A 23,160-nucleotide genomic window follows, 5' to 3' on the forward strand; every position below is an offset into this window, starting at 1 on the left:
TATATATATTTGTATAGATGTTTGTATATATATGTGTATGTTTTTTATTTTGTATATATATTTATATTTTTATTTGTATATAGATATGAATATATATGTATATTTTTTTTTTGCTGTTTATTTATTTTATTTTAAATTTTTTAAAAAAAAATCGATTTTTTTCATATTTTTTCGGAATTTTTTTAAAAAATATTACGTGGCATGCTGATGTGGCAAAAAATCTATGTGGCGTGCCACGTCAGCGGTTAACAGACACTTAACACCGTTTTCAGATTGTGTAGGAAATTGCAGTTAAATTGGGTAGTTCGTGTATCGATTTGGCACATTTGATAATTTGGTGTAGTTTTTTGTCAAATTAAAAATTCGTGTAGGAAAAGGTCACATTTTACAAAATTGGTGTAGGAAAATGTCATTTTCCCATATATATACTATATTATTTATTTTCGTTCGATTTTATAAATCTGATGTCAAAATAATTAGCCACAAGATCAGTGCACATTTTCTCGGGTCGAGTTTTACTTTCCTCGTACATTTTCCACCCGTGATATATATATATTTATTAGGCTAAATCACACATCACGACAACTATATGCATCCGAAAAAATTATATCACCTGCGATAATTGTTTCGCTCTCTGTTTTGTAATTGTTTTTTTTTTCTTTGGGTAATTTCAAATGGACGGTAGAAAATGACAAAAAAAAAAGTAAAAAGAAAATTAAAAAACAGAGATTTTGTGATTTCGCCATCAAACTCAGTTGGGACCGCTGAATCTTATAATTTAAAAAATAATAATAATAACATAAAGAAAAAGTTTATGGTGAAAAACGCAAAGCTTTGGATTGCGACCGCGCTAAAACGGCGCCGTTGTTTGGTCGTTTATTTTCGGCACGAGGACACTTTTCTTTAGGTCATTGGTTGATATATCGATTTCGTTTGAAAATCCTTTTCCTACTATTTTTAAATATATTATTTTATTTCCATTGTCATTTCCCAAATTCAAAATGTAGAAATAGACACAAGGAAAAAAAATAGATAACACACTCTTAGATATTTTGAGAAGGCACGTTTATATATGGAATTGTGAAAAAGATTACTGTCACGGTCCTTATTTTAAAAAAAAACACGTGCATATATGGTATGGTCGACGACGGTCCACATATTCCGAATAATTAAACCTCTACATCAGAATCGAACACTGTTACAGCTTGCTTACTAAATAGACATATACATGCCTAGGCTTAAATTAAAATAAAATACATTTTTCAATCATTTAGAGGGATAAATATGAGATTGAATAATGATCTACCCCAGAATTTTGTAACATTTAGGGCTGGTGACTTTATTTAAAAAAATAAGAAGATTACCGAGTAAGCAGTGATCTAAATATGATAGATTAATAACGTGTATATATGTGTGGACCTAATCTTGGTTATAAAATTAAATTATTTGACATTCTTCCACGTTTTACAAATTTAAATTAGTTTTGAAAATACGGTGCTACGATTGGAGAATACGAAAAATAATTCATTTGAAACAATTAGTTATTATTCAATTTATAAAATAACACTTTTGTTTATCTCAAAAGAATACCTTTTTTAACAAAATAAATAAATACTGTTTTATAGAGTTGACGAGATTAAAATACTCATTTTCATCATAAAATAGAATTCAAACTGTTATTTTACATTCAATTTTTCAGAATAAAAAGGCCACTGTTTATAGTTTCCAATTACTGTTTTGATGAGTCTATTGTCTGTAATTGGCGATCGAAATGCTTTTCTTTTATTTGTTGTTTAAAAAGAAAAAAGTTAATTACGAATAATCAAGTTTCATAGCCTAATGAGATAGTTAATTACGAATAAATCCGTTTAATGTATTTAATTCATAATCACGAAGAATCCGTTTATGAGATGTATTGGTTAAGGTGAATGAGCATTAATCTTCAATGTGCTGCATATTTAATTCGTAATTGTATTTTAGATTGTTTGTGTATGGGAATATGTTTAATTTAATAACAAAGAGAAATCAGAATGCTTACATATATATACACACGTAAAAGATTCTGTAAATTTATAATTTCATATCCGAAACCCATCACGCTGATCAATATATAATACGATTATATGTATATATATGGTTGTATGCACTCACCAAAATAAGTAGGATAATAAAATAAATGAGAATTATTCCGGTATATAGGCGGAATATTACATAGAGGATTTTTTTTAATATTATTATTTGTGTGGGTGATGTGATTTTGTGACACTCATGTCTGAAAATAAGTCAATCCAGCTGCGAACTGAACTGTTTTGAGAAAGGAGTTCGAACACGTGAAACACGTGACCAAATTCCCCCCCGAAAAAAAAAAATATTAACACAGAGAAAGAAAGATGGTCGGATAACAAGTGTGTTTACGGTTTTCTTCCAGCTCGTTGGTTTTATTTCGTTGGATCTATTTGAATTTCGGCTCCAAATTATCCACGTGCTCTTATGATCACTGACTTCTACGCGCACGCACACAAAAGTGTTTTTTTTTTTTGTATAAGGTGAACCTATCCATTAAATCAAAATAGAGGTTCCTTTACAAAAATCCAGCCGAAACCGTACAAATAGGATAACCATGTCACAAATCAAAATGTGGAACGTGTCGTGCGTGTCCCTTATAGGAAGATATTATTCTTAGAATATTATCATTAATATTGTTATGATTTACCCTAGATATTATGCCTAGAATATATATAGGAAGATATTATTCTTAGAATATTATCATATATATATATAGGAAGATATTATGCCTAGAATATTCTATTATATTTTGCTATATATTATGATGTATTCTTCCCATTATCAATAATAGAAAAACATTTTGCCTATTATGGTATCAGAGCTTCGGGTTTTGCTCTAATTTTTTTTCTTATTCTCATCAACAATGTCGGTCGAATCCGAAAGTGACGATGAAGATGACAACGATGTACTGAATCCAATAGTATCATCGTCTTGAGTATCGTTTTAAATTTATTTTGCTCTTTTTTTTCTTCTATTTTTTTCCCCGACGGCGGTGTTCATGACCGTCAACCCTAGCCGATGTGCTATTTTTTTTTCTCTGACGACGTTCGTTTATCGACGTCAACCCTAAAGACGGCTTTCTTTTATCGACGTCAACCCTAACCGTTGTAAGCTCTTTAAACATGGCTATTAGCCTCTTTCGATTGGAAAACTCTGATCGTCGATCCACGTATTTGCGTCACTTATTTTTATTTTCTTCTCTTATCCTACTGCTAGACTATCACGCATTATGCGTCGCGTTTTTGCGTCCATTTTTTTTTCTTCTTTTCTCCGGCCTAGCCGCTATACACACCGCAATTTTTTTTCGCTGCCGACCTCATTGTCGCGCAACCCAACTCGCGCATATGCGCCGTACATCCGTGCCACATCAGCCTCTGAGAATACAACTCTCAAGCTCTTCAAACGTTATCAAGCAACACCAACTCAAGTCTGGACTACCCCACCACATGGAAGATGATTCGTTTAATACGATCACAATTTCAGTTTTCAGTTTTTATGTAATAAGATTGAATTCATCATAGATGATTCATCTTGAGGGGGCATATAGGAAGATATTATTCTTAGAATATTATCATTAATATTGTTATGATTTACCCTAGATATTATGCCTAGAATATTCTATTATGTTTTGCTATATATTATGATGTATTATTCTCATTATCAATAATAGAAAAATATTTTGCCTATTATCTCTAACGTGGGTGCGTTCGGATAATCTCCGAGAAAGAAAACCAATCCTCTAGAGTGGAACCGTTGTTGCCGTTACGCGGCCTAGTAACGGAAATCAAGATCATGTTACGCAACGTTCGATCAACCCGCATCTGAATCACATCACTCGTTGTCTGAACCGATCGAAAGATTCTATCATTCCGTTCCTTCTAGATTTTGTAAACCGTAATATGCAAAATCAATCTGCCTAGAAGTGGCTTGCTAAGGCTCGTGTCCAAGGCTCGATCAGTCATCCATTCCATACATTGGAATACACTCGACGACGGAGATGGTCATATCAAACTCTCAATTGTCAACCATATCCTTGAGCTAAATTAACTCGTATTCAAAAAATAAGTGTTGGTGCGTTTCCGATCCTCTTTGACAAAGTACACATGTAGGGTCGACGTGAATTCCCCATCGAATAAGTCTATCATTAGTCGACAATCTCAACAACATAATCTCCCATATCAAGAAAGAAAATCTAGGCATATGATTATTAAACCATACAATATCATACCACGATACCTCAGGGTGGTGCTGCCGAATAAGCTACCAATTGTTGGAGTTTGAAAACCAATGCTTATGTGCACTTCATCCGTATGCTTCCACAATGGTTTATCCGAACCTTTGTCATCATTCGGGATGGGGGCAGTAGTTAGAGCCGTGAGGATGATTTGTATGTCTTGCGATCTTGCTCCGCCCACTGTCCAATTTCTTTAAAAAATCGCTGCTCGAACATTGTTGTCCTGCGGAATCTGGAGCAATCTCGACCCTAAGGGTCCTGCAACATCAATGAGCAGTCGAGAACCCAGCCAACAGTCGTACCAAAAATAAGCCATTTTACCGTCTCCAACCTCGTACTGCAAAAAATGTTTCACCGTGTCACGAAAGGCTAACAATTTGCGGAGGTTTCCATGAGTGCGTAGGTGAACAACATCCCAATGCCCTTTTTGCTTCCAAATATTCCGGAACAAGCAAATCAGACCAAAGGGAATCAGACTTTGGTGGTGTATAGTGTTACTTTCTATATGGTTTTGATTTGTTCGTACAAATCCTTGCAATGGCTTTATTGTAATTTTTATGTGTAATGATGTTTTCAATATCTGCTCCGACCAATTTTTCTTATTCGTAGAAAATCATGCGTATTTTTTTTGGTAATTTCGTACCGGTATTAATTATACGATCGTTTTATCATTATTTGATTTTGTATGAAATACTTTTTAGGTGCTAAATTAAAATGATTAAAAAATTAATGTTTTCGACGCGAGATGGTATTGACTATAACGACATACTATTGCATTAAAAGGACAATGTTTTAGTAAGACCTACTTAATACACTAGGCGTATTCAACCAGTATTGATTTTTCATATATACGTATATTCAGATTTTGAAAAAGTTATTATGAAAAATCAATAATATCTAATGTTAGCTTAATGTGGTAACATTAAAATATCTTTAATGTGGTAATAAATGATCAGTAAGTATATGATAAGATAATTATCATTAAAATTTTGTCCTAGTTTTCCACGCCGTGTCGTATATTTTGCGTGTGTTCTCTTTTGGAATTTAAGCACGTGCGCCCCCCCCTGTCGACATCCACAGTATCAGATCGTGTTCCTCTCTTCTTCCTTGTGGTGTTGTGTTGCGTCGACATGACTCCCAACCACATGTGTTTCCATTTCTTTTTACACGAAAAAATATAATAATATTCCGAATTAAAATTTTTAATCTTATTCAGAAACTCATATTCTGCTCTCCCTCCAAAGGCGTGAGAGATAAAATTGGGGAATATGATTAACAATTTTTTTTCGTATTTTTTTTTCCTTTCATTCAATATTTTTATGCAACATTTGATTTAAATTTATTCCGAATAGAGATAAATTCATTTTTGTTTCACCACGTGTAATTACCGAATTTCTCTCTTATAATGCGTGCGTCAGAGAATAGAGATAAATCAAATAGTACTCGGATTCTTATTAGAGATTGAGTATGAGAAGTAATTTCCCGCATTTCCCTTTTTGGACCTACGGTCGGTCCGGCTATATATACACACACCCTCTCCCTCTCCCGCCACATATCACAAACACGAAGAAAAAAAAAATTACATTCAAACCCCAAACGGCCCAAATCAAGAAAAAAAAAATGGTGTTTGCATCTCTCATCTTTCTCCTTCTAGGGTTCGTCGTTTCCATCATCTTCTCCGCAAACAAAGCTCAAGAATCCACGCATGGACCCACATCGTATCCAATCATTGGCTGCTTAATCTCTTTCTACTCAAACCGACGGCGTCTCCTCCAATGGTACACCGATCTTCTCTCCCTCTCTCCGTCGCAGACAATCTCCCTCCGCCGCCTCGGCGGCGGCCGCACCGTCGTGACTGCGAATCCCGACAACGTCGAACACATCCTCAAGACAAACTTCATCAACTTCCCCAAAGGCAAGCCCTTCACCGACCTCCTCGGCGATCTCCTCGGCGGCGGCATTTTCAACTCCGACGGCGACCAGTGGGCCACCCAACGCAAGCTCGCGAGCCATGAGTTCACCACTCGCTCCCTCCGTGAGTTCGGGTTCGAAGCCCTCCGAGACGAGGTCGAGACCCGCCTCGTCCCTACCCTCTCATCCGCCGCAGCCGCCGGAGAGGCGGTGGACCTGCAGGAGATTCTCAAACGGTTCGCATTCGACGTGGTTTGTAAGTTCTCGTTGGGTACCGACCCGAATTGCTTGGATCTAACCCGGCCAGTTTCGCCTATAGTCGAGGCCTTCGACGCGGCAGCTGAGATCAGCGCCCGACGGGCGACGGAGCCTGTCTACGCCGTGTGGAAGGTTAAGCGTTTGTTGAACGTTGGGAGCGAGAGGAGGCTGAGGGAAGCGATCAGGACGGTACACGTGTCAGTCTCTGAGATCATCAGGGCGAAGAAGAAGAGCTTGGAGATCGGGACCGGCAACGTCGAGGCAAAGCAAGATCTCTTATCGAGGTCCCCCGCCGCCGGTAACGACGGAGACGCCGCGAGGGATATGGTTATCAGCTTCATTATGGCGGGAAGGGACACGACGTCGGCGGCGATGACGTGGCTCTTCTGGTTGCTGACGCAAAACGACGTCGCCGAGAGGAAGATACGTGAGGAAGTGGCCTCGTTGAAGAGAGAGAAAGACGGAGAATTAGGGTTAGGGTTTGAGGGTTTGAAAGCGATGAGTTATACTAAAGCTTGTCTCTGTGAAGCCATGCGGCTTTACCCTCCCGTGGCGTGGGACTCGAAGCATGCAGCCAACGATGACGTTTTGCCGGACGGGACACGTGTCAAGAGGGGAGACAAGGTAACGTATTTTCCGTACGGTATGGGTAGGATGGAGAAGCTGTGGGGGAAGGACTGGGACGAGTTTAAACCAGACCGGTGGTTGACGGACGAACCGGACAACGGTACGAGGCCGGTTCTGAAGAGTGTTAGCCCGTTCAAGTTCCCGGTTTTCCAGGCCGGTCAGAGGGTTTGCCTAGGGAAGGAGATGGCCTTTATGCAGATGAAGTATGTGATCGGTTCGGTTTTGAGCCGGTTTGAGATTGTACCGGTTTGCAAGGACCAGCCGGTTTTTGTTCCTCTATTGACGGCTCACATGGCGGGTGGGTTCAAAATTAAGATTAAGAGGAGAACGAATCAGTAGAACCATGCGATTACTGATGTCACATTTTAAATTGTTATGTCACGTATAATATAATGTATGAACAGATTTGCAAAACTAAAGTGTATATCGGTTTGCGAATAGTATTAGACACTCGTTTAAAATAAAGTTGCTAAGATTTGTTAAAATACTTTGCTATACTTTGTGGACTTTCACTATAAATCGAAAAACTATATCGTAAAAATAAAATTGCTAAGATTTGTTAAAATAATTTTCCGTCCATGAATGCTACGCATATCCATTGAAATCTTGAGATTGGTTGCATGTCTTATCCATCTGGACACCCAACAGATCACACATGGGCACGCATAGTCATATACATATTATATATATATATATATGCATAGCATGGTATATAATAAATAGTCCGAATTACGTATGGGCACATAGATATAATTGCGGGAAAGCGACAGACATATATTATATATATACAATATATATGATGCGAAGCGATAGGTCAAACCGACGGATCCGAAAATAAAGTCTCATCTTCCATTGCAATCAAGTCTATTTTTTGCTCATCCGTCATATATAATGTGTATATATATATATATATATACATGCGTCTATATAATGTGCAGTGCCGTAGCAATTGGTGAGATTCCATTAGGTGAGGTTCGATTAGATGTCTAACGCGTTAACGTTGATAAAATGTTGTTGAATTGATTTTGACCTCAAATATTTGAGGGTCATATATTATACAAAAAATTCTGGCCATTTAACTTTTGATTAAATATTATATATATATATATATATTTTATGTTTTAGATTATATTTTTAAAAATATTTTTTATGTAAAAACTATGGTGAAATTTTTAGATCAACGAGTTTTGATTTTGATTGTTAAAAATGCTTATTTATAAAGAAATTATCATTTTTTTCGATTATTTTATATTCGGTTTAAATTTATTTTGCCAATGTTTAAAATACAAAAAAAATTCAATTAAATTACGCTTACATTATATTCGGCTGGGATCGGTTGGGCTTATGTATAACCGAACCGAAAACCAACCGAATAAATTATGAATAAGAGGAAAATCGGCAGATATTATTTAGTTGAGTATTGCGTATAGGCAGAAAAGTAATATCAAACTTTAAAAACAATGCGAACAATCTTGAGATAACAAAAAAAAACAAAAAGAAATAAGAAAAAGGAAAATGATAATATAAAACAAGAACAGGAGAATGAAACAGGCATGGTTATGGAACCAGAGACAAAGCAACAGCTTTGCTTTCTGCCTGGTTTATGGGTGTACGGCCTCGAGAAGCTTCTCGTACACTTGCCGAGCAGACAAATCTTCCACCTGTTTTACAAATATTCCAAAAGACAGAGATAAACCCAAATGGGTTGTTACTTGTTACACAAACGCATAAACAAAGATCCGAGGAAGAAAAATCATTCAGAGTTTATCATACCCTTCACTAAATGCAATCTTTGTGAAGGGTTCTACAACAGAGTTGCAGCCTTTCTTATGCTTTTATGGATCAAGAGATAGAGATGGAAGGACATCATACCACAAGAAGTTTCGATTTGCTGTTCCATCCCCTTTGGAGTGTCATCTGGCTCAACCTTAGACCCAACACCTTAGGAGATTAAAACACAGATATGATGATCGAGTTAAGGGATTGGAGGCTCAGTATTTCAGGAGAGAAGTTTAGAAGCGGATATGGACAGTAAAACATACCCTGCCCATGAATTCCAGAAGCTCGTTATTAGCTTCGCCACGAGCTGCTGGTGCTGCAACGGTTACACGTACATCGTCAGCATTGACCCCTGCGAAAAACGAAAGGAACCATAACATTTCAGCAAGCAATATTCGGTTTGTATAATACCAATATCAAGGATCCATGCCCGGTGACAGGGAATGATGGCAATGATTTCAGAATTCAGATGAATGCTAAAAATTAAACGCAGCTAAGTTGTCATCACATGAACACATTACTTGTGATTGCCGAACGCTGAGCACGGTCTTCCACTTCAATGGCTATCTGAACAAGCCCACCTTCGAGCTGTGAAATGCAGGGAGGTACTGGTGCATCCTATATTATGTACCAGAAATGACATTGTTCAATACTGCTTTAGTTTTGTTTGGAACAGTAAGTAGTTTGCAGGAAAACAGAGCAGGAGATCATGTTTATATGCTTCTCGCGCGAGGCAGATAGTATTTGCGTGTTGAGGCATGTTGTGCAGGGTTTTATTCCCAAAATAATAAAAAAATTAATATAGGAAATATATACATAACTTGAAAATAGATATGTCACCAAGATTAGCTTTTGAGAATATAGAAGCAATCAATCCAAATATCAATCACTCAAGTGTCAAATATCAATTGCGGGAAATAATCGATTTGCACCTGTGGGTTAGTTTCTGCAGCGACAGCACTAAGTGCTCCCTCGACAATGTAGACGAATGAAGCTGTTTCAAGGCTCTCTTCAGCACGATAGCACACAAAAAGATCGCAGCTGATACAGTTCATTCTGAACTGTTTCTCCATCTTCCCTTCACCACTGGCAACGAGTTGAACATAATGAGAAACACAGAAAGACAATCTTACAAAGATCTAAGTTCTAACAGTGAATTATATTCTCAAAACTGAAGATTACTATAGTAACCCATTATTAAGTCTATCAAATACAGTATTTGGAGCTCATTGAACATACCGCTTTAATAGAACTTTCCCACCCTCGTTGACATTTAACCTCGCGAGGTGCTTCTTCTTGTCGAGCACATTAGCTCTGTCGGTCTTCCTCTTCGGCATCTTTTGCAACTGGGTATCTTATAACAAATATAATTTAGCATATAAACATTCAGAAAGATATCATAAAGTTCATTCATATACTCGTGTGTATCCTATATCTTCACTGATACTCGCATACGAGAAGAACCCAGAATCGAAAAACTTAAAATTGTTTTCCTATCCAGTGAGAAACATTTCAAGACACTGCCTGTAGCCTCACAAACATTAAAGAACATCTGTAATTTACAAGTTAGTCAAAGCAAATTGGTTCTCAAGCCAAAATTAATGCAATATTTAGGAGAACAAGAATATCTGATATAGCAAATGAAGCTGTTTACCATAAGAACTACATTACCAATTAGCGAAACACTCACCCATCCTTTGCGCCCAAAACGATCCTAAAACAAACCGGATCTAATGAAACCCCAAATTCTGATCCTAAACCCATTCAACAAACGCCCTAATTCAACTCAAATCATAGAGGAACAAGAGAGTATCAAATTACTCCAATTGGGCACCTAAAATATCCAGAAAAAGAGTGAAACAGAGAGCAAAATCATCCAAAAAACCAGTTAAAGGATATCAGCAGCTACAGAATCGCAGAGACCGAACCACTGAAGAACCAAACATATATATAGAGAGAGAGAGAGCGACAAAGACACGAACCTGTGATGAGAACATGAGAACCACAGTGCTTGCAGTAGTAAACGAAAAGATCGGAGTCGGGTCCGTCAGGCGCCGCGTCCTCGCTCGAGTAAGTGTGCGTCGTTCTCTTCGGCATTTTCTTTCTCTTCTCCCTCTCTCTGGATTCGAGGCTTTGTTCGGAATCGATAAATGGTCGTCAAGACATCTTTTGAAGACACTTCATCATAAACCAAATTCCCGGTTAGCGATCCGGTTTAGTTCAATTCAGTCGAACCGAGCCTGAACCGCCTATATGGGTCTTTCGGCCCAGATATCGTCAGGCCCACACATATGGATCTGTTTCTGCTCTGTTGATTTTGTCTTTTGTGGTAATAAAACTGCTCTTCTAGGTTATTATCCTTTTTTCCCATTAATTTTCTATTTAAAGTTTCTACAAAATTATATTCTTAAATTTTTTAAAATTAAATTCAACTATGATTTAAATTTTATTTATTTTTTATTAATCAATTTTTCAGTAGTTTGAATTCATTTTGAACAAATTTTATTGAAATAATCCAATAAATTTTACTAGGATATCCATATTAAATTTTATTTTTCATATAAAATTTGAAAATTATTAGGATATTCATTTTGAATTTTGGTCCGGGTTTGGTTATGTTTGGATTCGTTTATTTCAATTTTAAAAAACTATTTGTTTTTTATATTGAATTTGATTAGATTCATTTCAATTCGTATTTGGTTCTCACACTATTTATTTTTAAAAAATATTTATTTTCAAAAAATTATGGATATTTTGGATTTTTTATTCGATTCGATTAACATTCAGTTCTTCAAATTTAAAAAAAGAACATTCATTTTTTGCATCATATTCAATTCAATTCAATTATGATTATATATTATTAAGTTTAGATGGATTGAATCATTCAATTGTTAATCAAATCACTAATTTTATCTTTAAAACTTAATTACCTCCCATTGGTTTGGTTCGGTCCCGTGAGATTTTCAACTAAAAACTCAAATCTTGTCCGGCGTAAATCAAGTTTTTAAAAGGGATAAAATGGTCAATTAACGAAACCCGACCCGACTCATAGAACCCAATCCCAAATACGTGAGAATCCGACCGGGTTACTGTTTTATCTGTAAGACGAAACCCCCTCAAGAAGCGTAATACATAATCGAGACAAGACGAGCGGCGAAGTTAAAGATCAAACGACAATGGCGAGCGGCGGAGCTTCGGTGGACTTGGAAGATGTTCAGACGGTGGATCTCATGTCGGAGCTTCTCTGCCGCCTTAAATGCGCGCCTAAGCCCGACAAACGTCTCATCTTCATCGGTATGACGTCATTTGCTAACCTGTTTCCGCAACGACTGCGTCTGCATTTGACTCGCAACGTTTCGGATCCGTGATTTGGTTCTGTACTGATTAACTTTCGGTGGTATTTATGGTGAAATTTGGAATTTGGCTGAGGGATATTTTAGATCTGAGGATTTGATGGTGTTTATTTGATGTTTTGCGAGAAAACGACTAGATTTTTGTTGTTTTGTGTTGATATCAGACACCGGGTTTTGTCCATTTTTGGGTTTTCTCGTTTCCTGGTTCTTTAGGTGACTTAAAATTCAGACTTATCAGTTTCGCAGGAGATTTCAGTATCTCTGAGACTGAACTCAGATTCATGTTGTTTCATATTGTCTGAAGGATGTTAAATATTAAGTACTTTTCTTGCCAATTGGTTGGTTTTGTGTTCTGACTGAGACTTTTTAGACATAACAGTAGCAACTATGGAGTTTACTGTGGGCAAAGGTCGTAGGATTTTTGTTACTTGATTAGAAACGGTGTTTACAAATATGGTGCTGGTCTCGAGTTTTGGTTTCTCGTTTTCTTATCAAGGTTCAAAAGATCGTTCCTTTTTTCCACTCGATTTCGGGTTTATTTATTGTTTGTTCAGCTTTTATGTATTGTTGTGCTTTGTTTGCTGCTGAATGTGTTATCTTTATCTTGCACATACTTCTCATGATGTTTTGGTATTCGAAATGACTAGAGTGTGTACTATTTGCAGGTCCCCCTGGGTCGGGGAAAGGTACTTAATCTCCGGTAATCAAGGATGAATTTTGTCTCTGTCACTTATCCACCGGGGACATGTTAAGAGCTGCTGTGGCTGCTAAGACCCCTCTCGGTGTGAATGCTAAAGAAGCTATGAACAAGGTCGGTTCCCTTTTATATTTGTCCTGTTTGATTGAGTGCCGTGACATGACATTTTGGTTGGTTCACTTATGGAGCTATTGTTTTCCAGGGCGAGCTTGTTTCTGATGACTTGGTGGTTGGTATAATTGACGAAGCCACGAACCAGCCTAGATGTCAAAAAAGGTTTATCCTTGATGGGTTTCCCAGGACTGTGACTCAGGCGGAGAAGGTGTTGTTCGAGAGAAAGTTGGAATTTTGTTCGGTTTCTCTTTCTGTGTGCTGTAATGTTATGGTGGGTTTGTTATTTATTTGCAGCTGGATGAGATGCTTACCAAACTGGGAGTTAATATCGAGAAAGTGCTGAACTTTGCTATCGATGATTCAGTCTTGGAGGAAAGAATTACCGGGAGATGGATCCACCCATCTAGTGGCAGAACTTATCACACAAAATTCGCACCTCCCAAAGTCCCTGGATACGATGATGTAAGGCTAGACATATATAAACTCTACTGTTAGATGTGTTGTTTTCCTAAAGATAGATTCTTGTCAAGTATATAGATCATGTAACTAGGGCAACCCGGTTGAATCTGAGTCCCGTAAGCTTTTTTGGATGTCCTCTTTCTAAGTTTAAAAGACGAATCTTATTTTGTTAATACATGTCGGCATCACCAAAATGATATGCAATTAGGTTAGAATTATTACATAAGAAGCAAAATGGTATAATACGTACGACTATATGGGAACTTGAGGTAGCTTTATCAGTTTTTCTTGCCTGTTATAGATAATGATATACGTAAAAAGTCGGTATGTTTTGCATAAAAAAAATCGAGGGAGATTATTCTCATTGTTCACATTAGATTCAGGCATGCATATTCTTTATAGTTTGATTCAGTTCCATGTTTATCCTCTTTCAATTTCAGTCTTATTAGTTAAATCCATTTTTTTTTCTACTCATTGAAGGTTACTGGAGAGCCATTGATTCAACGGAAGGATGATAATGCTGAGGTTCTGAGGTCAAGGCTGGCGGCTTTTCACAGGCAAACCGAACCGGTACTATCCCGAGTTCTATACCGAGAAAGATGAATCGAAATCTGTCTCGGGTTTCTCTTCCCCGAATTGACAAATTCTTCGGTGTGCTTCTTTTGCCATTCACAGGTGATCGACTACTATGCAAAGAAGGGAAGTCTCACGAACATCCACGCGGAGAAGCCTCGCCAGGAAGTTACATCCGAGGTTCAAAAGGCAGTCTCCTCGTGATCGTGATCGAAGAATCTTGATCTTTAGTTCGTCGGTATGATTGATTCTTTTTTTTTTTACAATTTATATATCCTGGATTTGCAGATTGGCGGTTTTTTTGCTCCCGTTTTCGCCTTTTCGGTAAATTTAGGCCGAGAATAATCTTTTACCATCAGTTTAAAAGTTCAAAGACGTTCTTTGTTTTTTGCTGCCTCTCCTAAAAGAGGGAGTTCTCCGTTCTCTTTTCTTATCGTCTTCGTGGTCCTCCATTTTTCTCTATCCCCGAATCTAGACGACGGCTCTGGAGCCGTCATCGTTCCGTTGCTTGGTAAGGGGATATAGATCATATGTGGGACACATGATGTTTATAATGCCAAACAAAAAAGGGCAATACTCTCTAGAATGGAAGATTTCTCGGTTTCCGACTCCGACCACAACCAGAAACTTCATCTCAAGCCCTATGGCCGACCCGAGCAACGAAAGCGTCGGTAAGGTTGTGGCGCGGCGGCTTACCCTTTCCTAGAATGTATATGCCGTGGGGATGTGCACCGGTGGTGTCCCGAGTTTTTTGAATTACCGAACCCCGAATGTTTTGGATCGCACGAGATATTGTTCGATTTTAGAATTGTTTAGGCCGGAGATCCACAAGTCGGGTGTTCAAAAGTTGAGGTTCGAATACATAATTTTATTTTATTTTATTTTTTAAAAATATGTAGTGATGTTGGTTAAAATTCTTAGATTATCCGAATCTAAAAATTAAATATTGAATATTTCAACAAAAATACCATCTAATTATGTGTAATTTATTTAAAACGTAAAAGAAAAAATGTGATTTTATTTTTATAACCATCGTATCCGAAATTCAGGTATTTGTTTGGCGATACGAGAAGCACAGCAGCTCTCTATTAGTTTCGTCTATTTTCGATCCCCGTGCAGTTGTACTGAACGTCCCACATAATTTAGGCTAGGGTTTTTGTGGAGAGGTCCAGCCTCCAATAAGATTCTGACACGTAGTATGAGGTAATGGGATGTGAGCCGTTGGATCAGTCAACCACGTGTCTACCGTCAAAAATTTAAAAATCCAAGGGTTATGATTTCGGGTAACGGCCTAGATGCTCTAAAAACTATCGAACGGCTATAATGTGTTCACAACACCTTATTACAGTACAGATGCAAACACCTTATAAAAACCAAGACAATTTTCAGAAAATGGAAAAATATGTGGGCAGCGGCAGCCGACCTTGTTGACCGAGTTTGCGCGTATAAAGGAAAGGAAATGCAGTGAAAGAAAAAACGCGTATTGCTTTCTCGAGACGAAGAGATAAGATTCGCGAGGTTGTCCGTTGGGAGATCAGATCTGCTCTGGTGATAGATCTCTTCCGCCTCCGGTTTCTTTCTTTCCGTCCGGTAAGAGCTTCCGATACCTGTGCGTGATCGAAGAGAGAAGGGCGAAATATTGCGTCCTGGAATTGAATTCTAGGGTTTCGTTTTTCGTGTTCCTGTTTTTCCTTATCTGATCTGATTTCTTCAGAGATTCTCTTTTCTGGTTGATTGGTTGTGTGTCGGTTCGATATTTGTGCGATAATCGAAACTATCGTACTCGAATCTGTTGATTGTGTTTTGATTCTCTGGGGTTCTCCTAGGGTTTCGATAATTTGGGGGATTTTCTCGCGTGTGGTTTTATCGCGCTTTTCTCGATTGCTACGTTCGATTGTTCATTGAGTCGTGTTCTGGTTATTAATACGATGGCGGCAGGGGGAGTTGATGTCTCCAGAAGGTCTGTTGTTGTTGATCACGCTAAAAAAGGCTATGAAAGTTACAGGAATGGTTCTCGTGATTTGTATCCAAGCCAAGGCGGTAGGCTTGGTGAGAGACGTCAAATCAGGCGATCCTTTGCGCATGACCGAAAGAGGAAGGATTTGCGCCTGGAATTGGCGGAGGAACCAGGCCTGGTTTCTGAGAGAGGTGAAGCTCGAGCGGAGGGTGTTCAGCAGCCCCCTGAGAAGAGGGGAAAATATTCTCCTGTCATATGGGATGCAGAAGACAAGGTGATCGCAGTTCAACCTAGGAAGACAGTTAAACTTGCTTCAGCTAGCCTGTCAGCGGATTCTCTGGCGATATTACAGCCCATTGAAGCACAACTGTCTGTACAAGATCCTATTGATGATCTTGAGGAAGGTCAGTTGGAGGAGGAGGTTCAGGCACCGAATATTTCTAAGTCTAGATGGGCATGGGGTTTGGATTCTCCAAAGGTCGTCTCTGTATCCGAGGTTGAAAATGTTCCGAAGACTAGCAAATGGAATAGGAGCAGTTTGACTCCTGAATGCGAGGAATTCGTATTGGAGGAATCTGAAGAACAGAGGTCCCGATCATCTGGGTGTGGCGGTGGACGTCTCAGCACAGAACGGCTTAGCGGTCATGAATGTTCTGATTACGAGTTGGAGAGTCATAGCCATATGGATATTGATGAAGCACAATGTTACAGTTCTGACCTTAACAAGTTGGAGAATGAAGAGCCAGCTTCCCCTGCTGAGGGAAGCACGGACATGCTGCTCGGTAGCAGAAATGTCGACGAATATGAGAAGCTTAACAAGATAAACGAGGGGACATATGGAGTTGTATACAGAGCTAGGGACAAGAAAACAGGAGATATTGTGGCTCTTAAAAAGATCAAGATGAACATGGGTAGGGAAGTTGAATATGGATTTCCTGTGACGTCTTTGAGGGAAATTAACATACTTCTGTCTTGCAACCATCCTTCAATCGTGAATGTCAAGGAGGTTGTGGTGGGGAACAATGATAACGTTTTTATGGTCATGGAACATTTAGAACATGATCTAAGGGGCTTAATGGATCGGATGAAGCAGCCTTTCAGCACTAGTGAGGTGAAATGCCTGATGGTACAACTGTTGGAGGGTGTGAAATATCTCCATAGTAATTGGATTATTCATAGGGACCTTAAGCCATCAAATCTTCTAATGAACAACAGTGGGGAGATGAAGATCTGTGACTTTGGCATGGCTCGCCAATATGGGAGCCCACTCAAGCCTTACACCCAGTTGGTTGTTACACAATGGTACAGGTGAGGAATCTTCATGATATCAACTCTTTTAAATCTTTAGTGTTTAAGCTTTGAATGTCAACAAAGGATGTGCCAGTTGATTAGTGTTTTCATGTTTGCTTTGCAGGGCCCCTGAACTTCTTCTGGGAGCGAAAAAGTACTCTACAGCTGTTGATATGTGGTCAGTCGGTTGCATTATGGCTGAACTGTTGTCTAGAAATCCTCTTTTCCAGGGAAAAGGTGGAAGTGATATCGACCAGCTTCGCAAGGTAATCATGGGTTTCTTGGACTTCTACCTGTTCTGTTTCCCTGTATGAGTTTTTCTTCCCCATACTAATTGTGCCTTAACTTCTGCAGATCTTTGCGATCCTCGGTTCACCAAGTGAGACAACCTGGCCTGGATTTTCTTCGTTGCCTGGTGCTAAAGCAAATTTTATTAACCAGCCGTGAGTACTCTTTTGCAATGATGTTGTCTGTCTGCATATATGGGGTTGATGTTCAGCATTTGCTCATCCTTTTTTTTATGCAGGTACAATTTGTTGCGTAAGAAGTTCCCTGCTGCATCTTTCACTGGATCTCCAGTACTTTCTGATCTGGGATTTGATTTACTGAACAGATTACTAAGTTGTGACCCTGAGAAGGTAAAATTTATTCAATGTCCAGTCAGTGACTCCTTGCACTGCAATTTTGTGCTTCAATTTTGTGCTTATGGAAGTTCTTTCTTTGCAGCGTTTAACTGTAGATGAGGCTCTTAACCATGATTGGTTTCAGGAAGTTCCTCTGCCGAAATCCAAAGAATTCATGCCAACTTTTCCTCCAAAGCGTGGCTGAGCGATCATCTTTTGGAGGATCTCAAGTACTATATGGCTGAAGGAAGCCACCGGTTGTATTTTGATCTGCCTCCTTACTCTAGACTTCTCTTTCTGATTCTTAACACATGGCTTTGAGCAATTAGGAGTCTTGGAGTTTTGCTAATTTTTGGCAGGAAGCATCGTGATGTGATTGTTGCCTGAAGAGTTTCGGGGCTAGTATGCACTGTATTCGGATTGGAATGTGTATATATGAGTGATCCATGAAACTGCAAGGTGTGGGGTTTCTCTCTCATTTGAGCCCAAGATCATATTAATATCAAATGATGAACATAATTTAGTTCACTTTTCTTTCAAAATTATATTGTTCTTCCTTCGTCAATTCTCTCTTACATTTTTTTTGCATATTGTTTTCTGCACGAGGTAAACACAAAGACAGGGTACCCTTTCCTTATCAAGAGGTGGGAACCTTGCATCTGTAAGTTTATATTGTCTAGTTACATCCACAGCATTCAGTACTCGTACTTGTGCTCACCATTTACCGTTTATTCCAAGGGTGCTCCTGTTCGATTATCTCTGTTTCTCGATTGAAGAGCTCTGGTATTTGTTCAATGTGACCCAAAGTAGAGAGATCATGATGAGTTCTGGTGAGTTTGAATGCGGATTTTAGTTGACATATAATGTTTATTTTACCGTAACCTAAATTTTCCGTATCGCCAGCATCGTAGAATGACGATTTGGAGGCAGTTGTTGTGATGTTTAGAAGCTACATCCGAGGGTAACTGCTAACATGGTATAGGACTGCTCGTTATTCCCAAACAGACTGCGTTCTGCATTACTCTTTTTGCAAAATACGCAGGTTGCATTATGGTCTCTGGGTTTGTGCCGGCGTTCTGTAATGGCAGCTGAATCTCGGGTCTTTATATCGTCAGTGAGTTCGTTTTGTTTACATCCTTGTCCTTGGATAGCCATTTGATACCTGCAATCTCTGGCAATCTCATTGTGTACAGATTCTGTGAGGATTCTCTTCTTGTTCCTGTCACTGTCAACTTTTTAAATCCGTTTCTCAATTTTCAACCCCAGACCTTAAACATTAGACACTTTCTCCCCGTGTGTACGGGTCTCTTTTTACCTCCACCAATCAGAGCTGCTGCATCCTATTTACCTTATGTTCCTTTTTATAAGAGTCTTATGTCTCTGATTTCTGATGTTAAATGGGTCTGAGTTGCAGTACATACATGTGGAGATTAAGACAACGTTTCGTTTGCAGTGCCATGTGCTTCATGTTTGGCAGTGGGACTTAGCTATGTAAAACGGACGTGGTCAGTGTAGATTTGCTTGCTGTCTGTAAGCTAAGCTTCGATACTGGTCGAGAAAAAGGGTGATATATAATCGTCTTCGTGGTACTGTTGCCGGGATACGACTTATATCCGCACATAACATCATCTTTTGTTTGCTGCTCTTTGTATTTTTTTTTTCTAAACTAGCAAATGCCAGGATTTGCCGGAGATCCTTTGTTTGAGCAGTGGCAAAAAAAAAAACAAAGATGAGATGGAAAGGTACATTGAACTTTGATTCTCAAGTTGGAGTTATGGCCTATTATCCAAAGTTTTAGGTTTAAAACAGATTCTCTGTCTTGTCTTGTGAAACCTAATGCGTTTAAATTCTAATTTGCAGTAGCATTTTTTTTTTGTTTCTAATGCAAAGCATTAGTTGTTTACAAATAAGCTTGGTGTTGGGAATGGTGGAATCCCATTTTGGCTCTTAAGGCACAGATATCAGTAGGATCTTGCATCTCTATACAAACAATAGATAGTTATGTGTACTGTTATATTGTGAACGCTCCAGTTTATGGTTAATGTGATTAGTATCGTATAGAAGAAGAGATTGAGCGTGTGTGGAGGCCGAGAGTGATGGATCTAAGCTTTAATGTGTTGGCAATCATCACCCATCTGGCTCTGGCACCTGCATGACGCAGATTAGCCATCGAAAGATATTGATAGATCAAGTTCACAATAAATCTTATTGATCATGCGCGGCTTTAACAGATTCGTTTCAAATGTTTGAGATCGAGGGTTGATGCCATGCGCTGCCGTGATGATCGAGGAAAAGAAGACAGGAGAGAACATTGTAACTGGCTGGACTTGCACCTGGGTTTTAAAGACTTGGTTATGTAGCAGCAGCAGATTCACAGAGAGGTGAGTTTTTGTCGTGAAGAAAGCAGCAGCTCCCTTGCTAGAAGGCCGTGGGCGTTTCAGATCCGGAGTTTAGTCCCGACTGAATCGATCCGATCCGATCGAGAGCGCAAAATAATCCGAACTGATAACATTTAGTTCTAATTCAGTACAATTTTTTGTGGAAATGAATGAATTGTTTTGTAATGGAATTCGAGAAGTATTTAAGTTATGTGTGCATTTATGTGTTAATATCAAGCTTTGAATCGAACTGCCATTAAAACCGGATTGAATTAAACCTGGTCGTAGTTTGGTACAAATTTTATAAAACTGAATAAATTTCGTTCAAATCACAAATATTGGAAGAAGTCCGAGACGCTCACCCTACTTGCCACGTGTGTAAACAGTTGTCTGTGGACCAAATTATATGAACTTTTCTCCTAATCTTGGGAATATTCGAAAACAACCCCATACTTTCACCAGCTTTTGTTTTTGCTTCCACAATATATTGTTTTTATCAACTTGGCCCTTTTATGTTCAAACATGATAAAAACGCCTTTGTCATGTAGCTTTTTGTAGATAAAGAGAGGGGATTCGGGGCAGAGAGGGAGAGAGAAAATGGAGGGAGTAGCTGTGGTTGGTGGATGGAGTCTCTCTGTTTCTCCGCCTTTCTCTTCCTCATCGCCGGCGAGAGCTCCGGCGGTTCGATGCTCATCCTTCTCTCCCGCCAAAGTTAGTCTGCGTTCCCAGTCTCACTTGGCCGCGTTTCGTCCCCACTTCCATCTTTTCTCGCGCCATTCGCCGTGTCGCCGCCTCCTTCGCGCCTCCTGCTCCGCCGAGCCTGGAATCTTCCTCCCTCACCTTGTAGCTTCCATGGTCCGTTCTCTCTCTCGCGTCTGTGTGTACTGATACGCTTAGACGTGTACATTCATTTATTTTCTTCAGGGTACAAGGTTCAGTTTTCCAATTTCACCCTGTAATTGATGAATTTAAGATCGGATTGAGGAAATTCCTGCTTAAATTGTGTCAAATTTTACATAAGTTAGGTGAAATGTGTTGTTATTTCCGATGTTTTGATCGTTGTTATCAAGTTCTGCATGGTTTCAGGAGCAAGCTGAGGAGACTTACATTATGGTGAAACCCGACGGCGTACAACGAGGCCTTGTAAGTTCCGATGCTTGAGGTTCTGTCTTTTTAATCAGTTTCTTCCGTTGGATTATCTAGTTGTTTTTTTAGAAGAAATGTATGGAAGCTCTCAACATAATACATTTGCTTTATATTAGTGATATCCGTTTCTTCTGCGTCTTAGGTTGGAGAAATCATCTCGAGGTTCGAGAAGAAGGGATTCAAGCTTACGGGCCTGAAACTATTCCAGTGCCCGAGAGAGTTAGCTGAGGTATCATCCATTTCCATTGTTGTTTACCGCATCAGTCTAGGTATCATCAGTATAGATCCTTAAATCTCTGTATGCTTGTTGAGAAGTACAATAGAGAATCGTGTGAATGAGTTAATCCGATGTTGTTGAGGAATACTGCTGATCCCGGTTGGCCTGTTTTATCAGATTAAAGTAGCCTCCTTTTTTTTATCAGGCAGAAGGGAATAGCAAATCCCTGGATATGAGTTGGCATAAAGATTCTTCTGTTTTATATTTCCAGGAGCATTATAAGGATCTTAAGGCGAAGCCATTCTTCCCTAAACTGATTGAGTATATTACTTCAGGCCCAGTTGTGTGTATGGTACGACATTTAATCTTTTCCTTTCACTTTTCTGCATTTTTGTTTACCGGAAGGTCACAAGTTTGTTCATGATATTTATATATATGCAAAGGCTTGGGAAGGTGTTGGTGTTGTTGCTTCAGCGAGAAAGCTAATAGGGAAAACCGATCCTCTTCAAGCTGAACCTGGCACCATAAGAGGAGACCTCGCCGTTCAAACTGGAAGGTTTGGACCCTGACCCCTTGAAATGGTAGGAAAATAAGTAATTTAACAGACTCTCATGGTTTGACATCACTTCCTCTTTGCAGGAACATTATCCATGGTAGTGATAGCCCTGAAAACGGCACGCGTGAGATTGGTGAGATTTCTTGCTTCTTCTTTGTTCATGTTTAACCATTGATATCTTCAAAAATGACAATTTTGGGGTTATATGGGGGTTTGTTTTTGGAATTCAAACTGTTTGCCTTCAGATTGTTTTCAAAGGTGGTGAATGATAACATGATTATTTTGGATTGTACTACTTGATCATGGTCGTTTTTCCTTCAAAATTTCAGAAAGGTCTTGTGTTTGTTTTGTATCTGTTTCTGTTGAATTTCATCTTCATGAAAATTCATTTCAGACATTGACTATGTTTGACCAAGTATGCGTCTGATCAACGAGGATTGTTGACTTTATTAAGCCTTGTTCCAGTATTCAAACCTCTTTGGTTTTGTTTCAAACTTCAGTTTGCATCATATTGAACATCGATCTTTGTTTCTGAAGCAAATTATTTATGAATGTGTTGCATCTGCTGACATTTTCGTGAATTCGGTTTTGGGACAGCTCTATGGTTTAAAGAAGGTGAACTGTGCGAGTGGGAACCAGCTCTGGCGTCATGGCTAAGGGAATGAACCCTCTTGGGAAGACATTTCAGTTGTTTCTCGATCTCAGAGTATTTCTTCTCTTTAACTTCTTTATTACTGAGCCTCAACCGGTCTTTTCCTCTTGATTATGGACGCTGAAATGCTATTTTGCAGGTTCTGATTTCAGAAATAAAATGATTACATTGTTTTCCCGTTGTTTTAGTTAATATATAGCTCGATTCAAAACTCTCCTTTGTCTTTGAGGCCTCGGGAACATCTCCCATTAAAATGGTCAATCTGATAAT

The 23,160-nt window shown here is 38.8% G+C and overlaps 4 protein-coding genes and 1 pseudogene across 19 annotated transcripts; 4 read left to right on the top strand and 1 right to left on the bottom strand.

Moving 5' to 3' along the window:
• Positions 1-5,872: 5,872 nt before the first annotated feature.
• On the top strand, positions 5,873-7,536 carry LOC104818188 (cytochrome P450 94B3-like). The gene has a single exon (XM_010547651.2). The coding sequence runs from the start codon at positions 5,921-5,923 to the stop codon at positions 7,433-7,435; it is 1,515 nt and encodes a 504-aa protein (XP_010545953.1). The 5' UTR covers positions 5,873-5,920; the 3' UTR covers positions 7,436-7,536.
• Positions 7,537-8,480: 944 nt separating this feature from the next.
• Positions 8,481-11,011, bottom strand: LOC104818189 (UPF0235 protein At5g63440). The gene is made up of 7 exons (XM_010547652.1): positions 10,858-11,011; positions 10,115-10,229; positions 9,808-9,961; positions 9,397-9,493; positions 9,139-9,227; positions 8,969-9,037; positions 8,481-8,757 (listed from the first exon to the last, which is right to left on the bottom strand). The coding sequence occupies exons 1-7, from the start codon at positions 10,970-10,972 to the stop codon at positions 8,698-8,700; spliced, it is 699 nt and encodes a 232-aa protein (XP_010545954.1). The 5' UTR covers positions 10,973-11,011; the 3' UTR covers positions 8,481-8,697.
• A 976-nt stretch (positions 11,012-11,987) lies between these two features.
• LOC104818190 lies at positions 11,988-14,429 on the top strand (annotated as a pseudogene).
• A 1,099-nt stretch (positions 14,430-15,528) lies between these two features.
• LOC104818191 (cyclin-dependent kinase G1) lies at positions 15,529-20,550 on the top strand. Of its 16 annotated transcripts, XM_010547660.2 has the most exons (10): positions 15,530-17,336; positions 17,443-17,584; positions 17,673-17,761; positions 17,845-17,956; positions 18,045-18,602; positions 18,680-18,771; positions 18,845-18,902; positions 18,984-19,055; positions 19,395-19,683; positions 20,173-20,550. In XM_010547660.2, the coding sequence occupies exons 1-5, from the start codon at positions 16,000-16,002 to the stop codon at positions 18,144-18,146; spliced, it is 1,782 nt and encodes a 593-aa protein (XP_010545962.1). In that variant the 5' UTR covers positions 15,530-15,999; the 3' UTR covers positions 18,147-18,602; positions 18,680-18,771; positions 18,845-18,902; positions 18,984-19,055; positions 19,395-19,683; positions 20,173-20,550. The 16 variants fall into 16 exon arrangements, with proteins under 16 accessions (XP_010545973.1, XP_010545962.1, XP_010545967.1 ...); XM_010547665.2 differs by having other exon boundaries at positions 18,845-19,527; positions 19,622-19,683; XM_010547666.2 differs by having other exon boundaries at positions 18,845-19,505; positions 19,612-19,683.
• Positions 20,551-20,855: 305 nt separating this feature from the next.
• Positions 20,856-23,082, top strand: LOC104818193 (nucleoside diphosphate kinase II, chloroplastic). Its single transcript, XM_010547672.2, has 7 exons — positions 20,856-21,174; positions 21,406-21,462; positions 21,608-21,694; positions 21,954-22,034; positions 22,126-22,238; positions 22,322-22,371; positions 22,836-23,082. Exons 1-7 carry the CDS (start codon positions 20,917-20,919, stop codon positions 22,901-22,903), a joined length of 714 nt encoding a protein of 237 aa, XP_010545974.1. The 5' UTR covers positions 20,856-20,916; the 3' UTR covers positions 22,904-23,082.
• The last annotated feature ends 78 nt before the right edge of the window (positions 23,083-23,160 follow it).

Source organism: Tarenaya hassleriana, unplaced genomic scaffold (genome assembly GCF_000463585.1).
Source record: "Tarenaya hassleriana unplaced genomic scaffold, ASM46358v1 Cleome29, whole genome shotgun sequence".
Classification (NCBI taxonomy): Eukaryota; Viridiplantae; Streptophyta; class Magnoliopsida; order Brassicales; family Cleomaceae; genus Tarenaya; species Tarenaya hassleriana.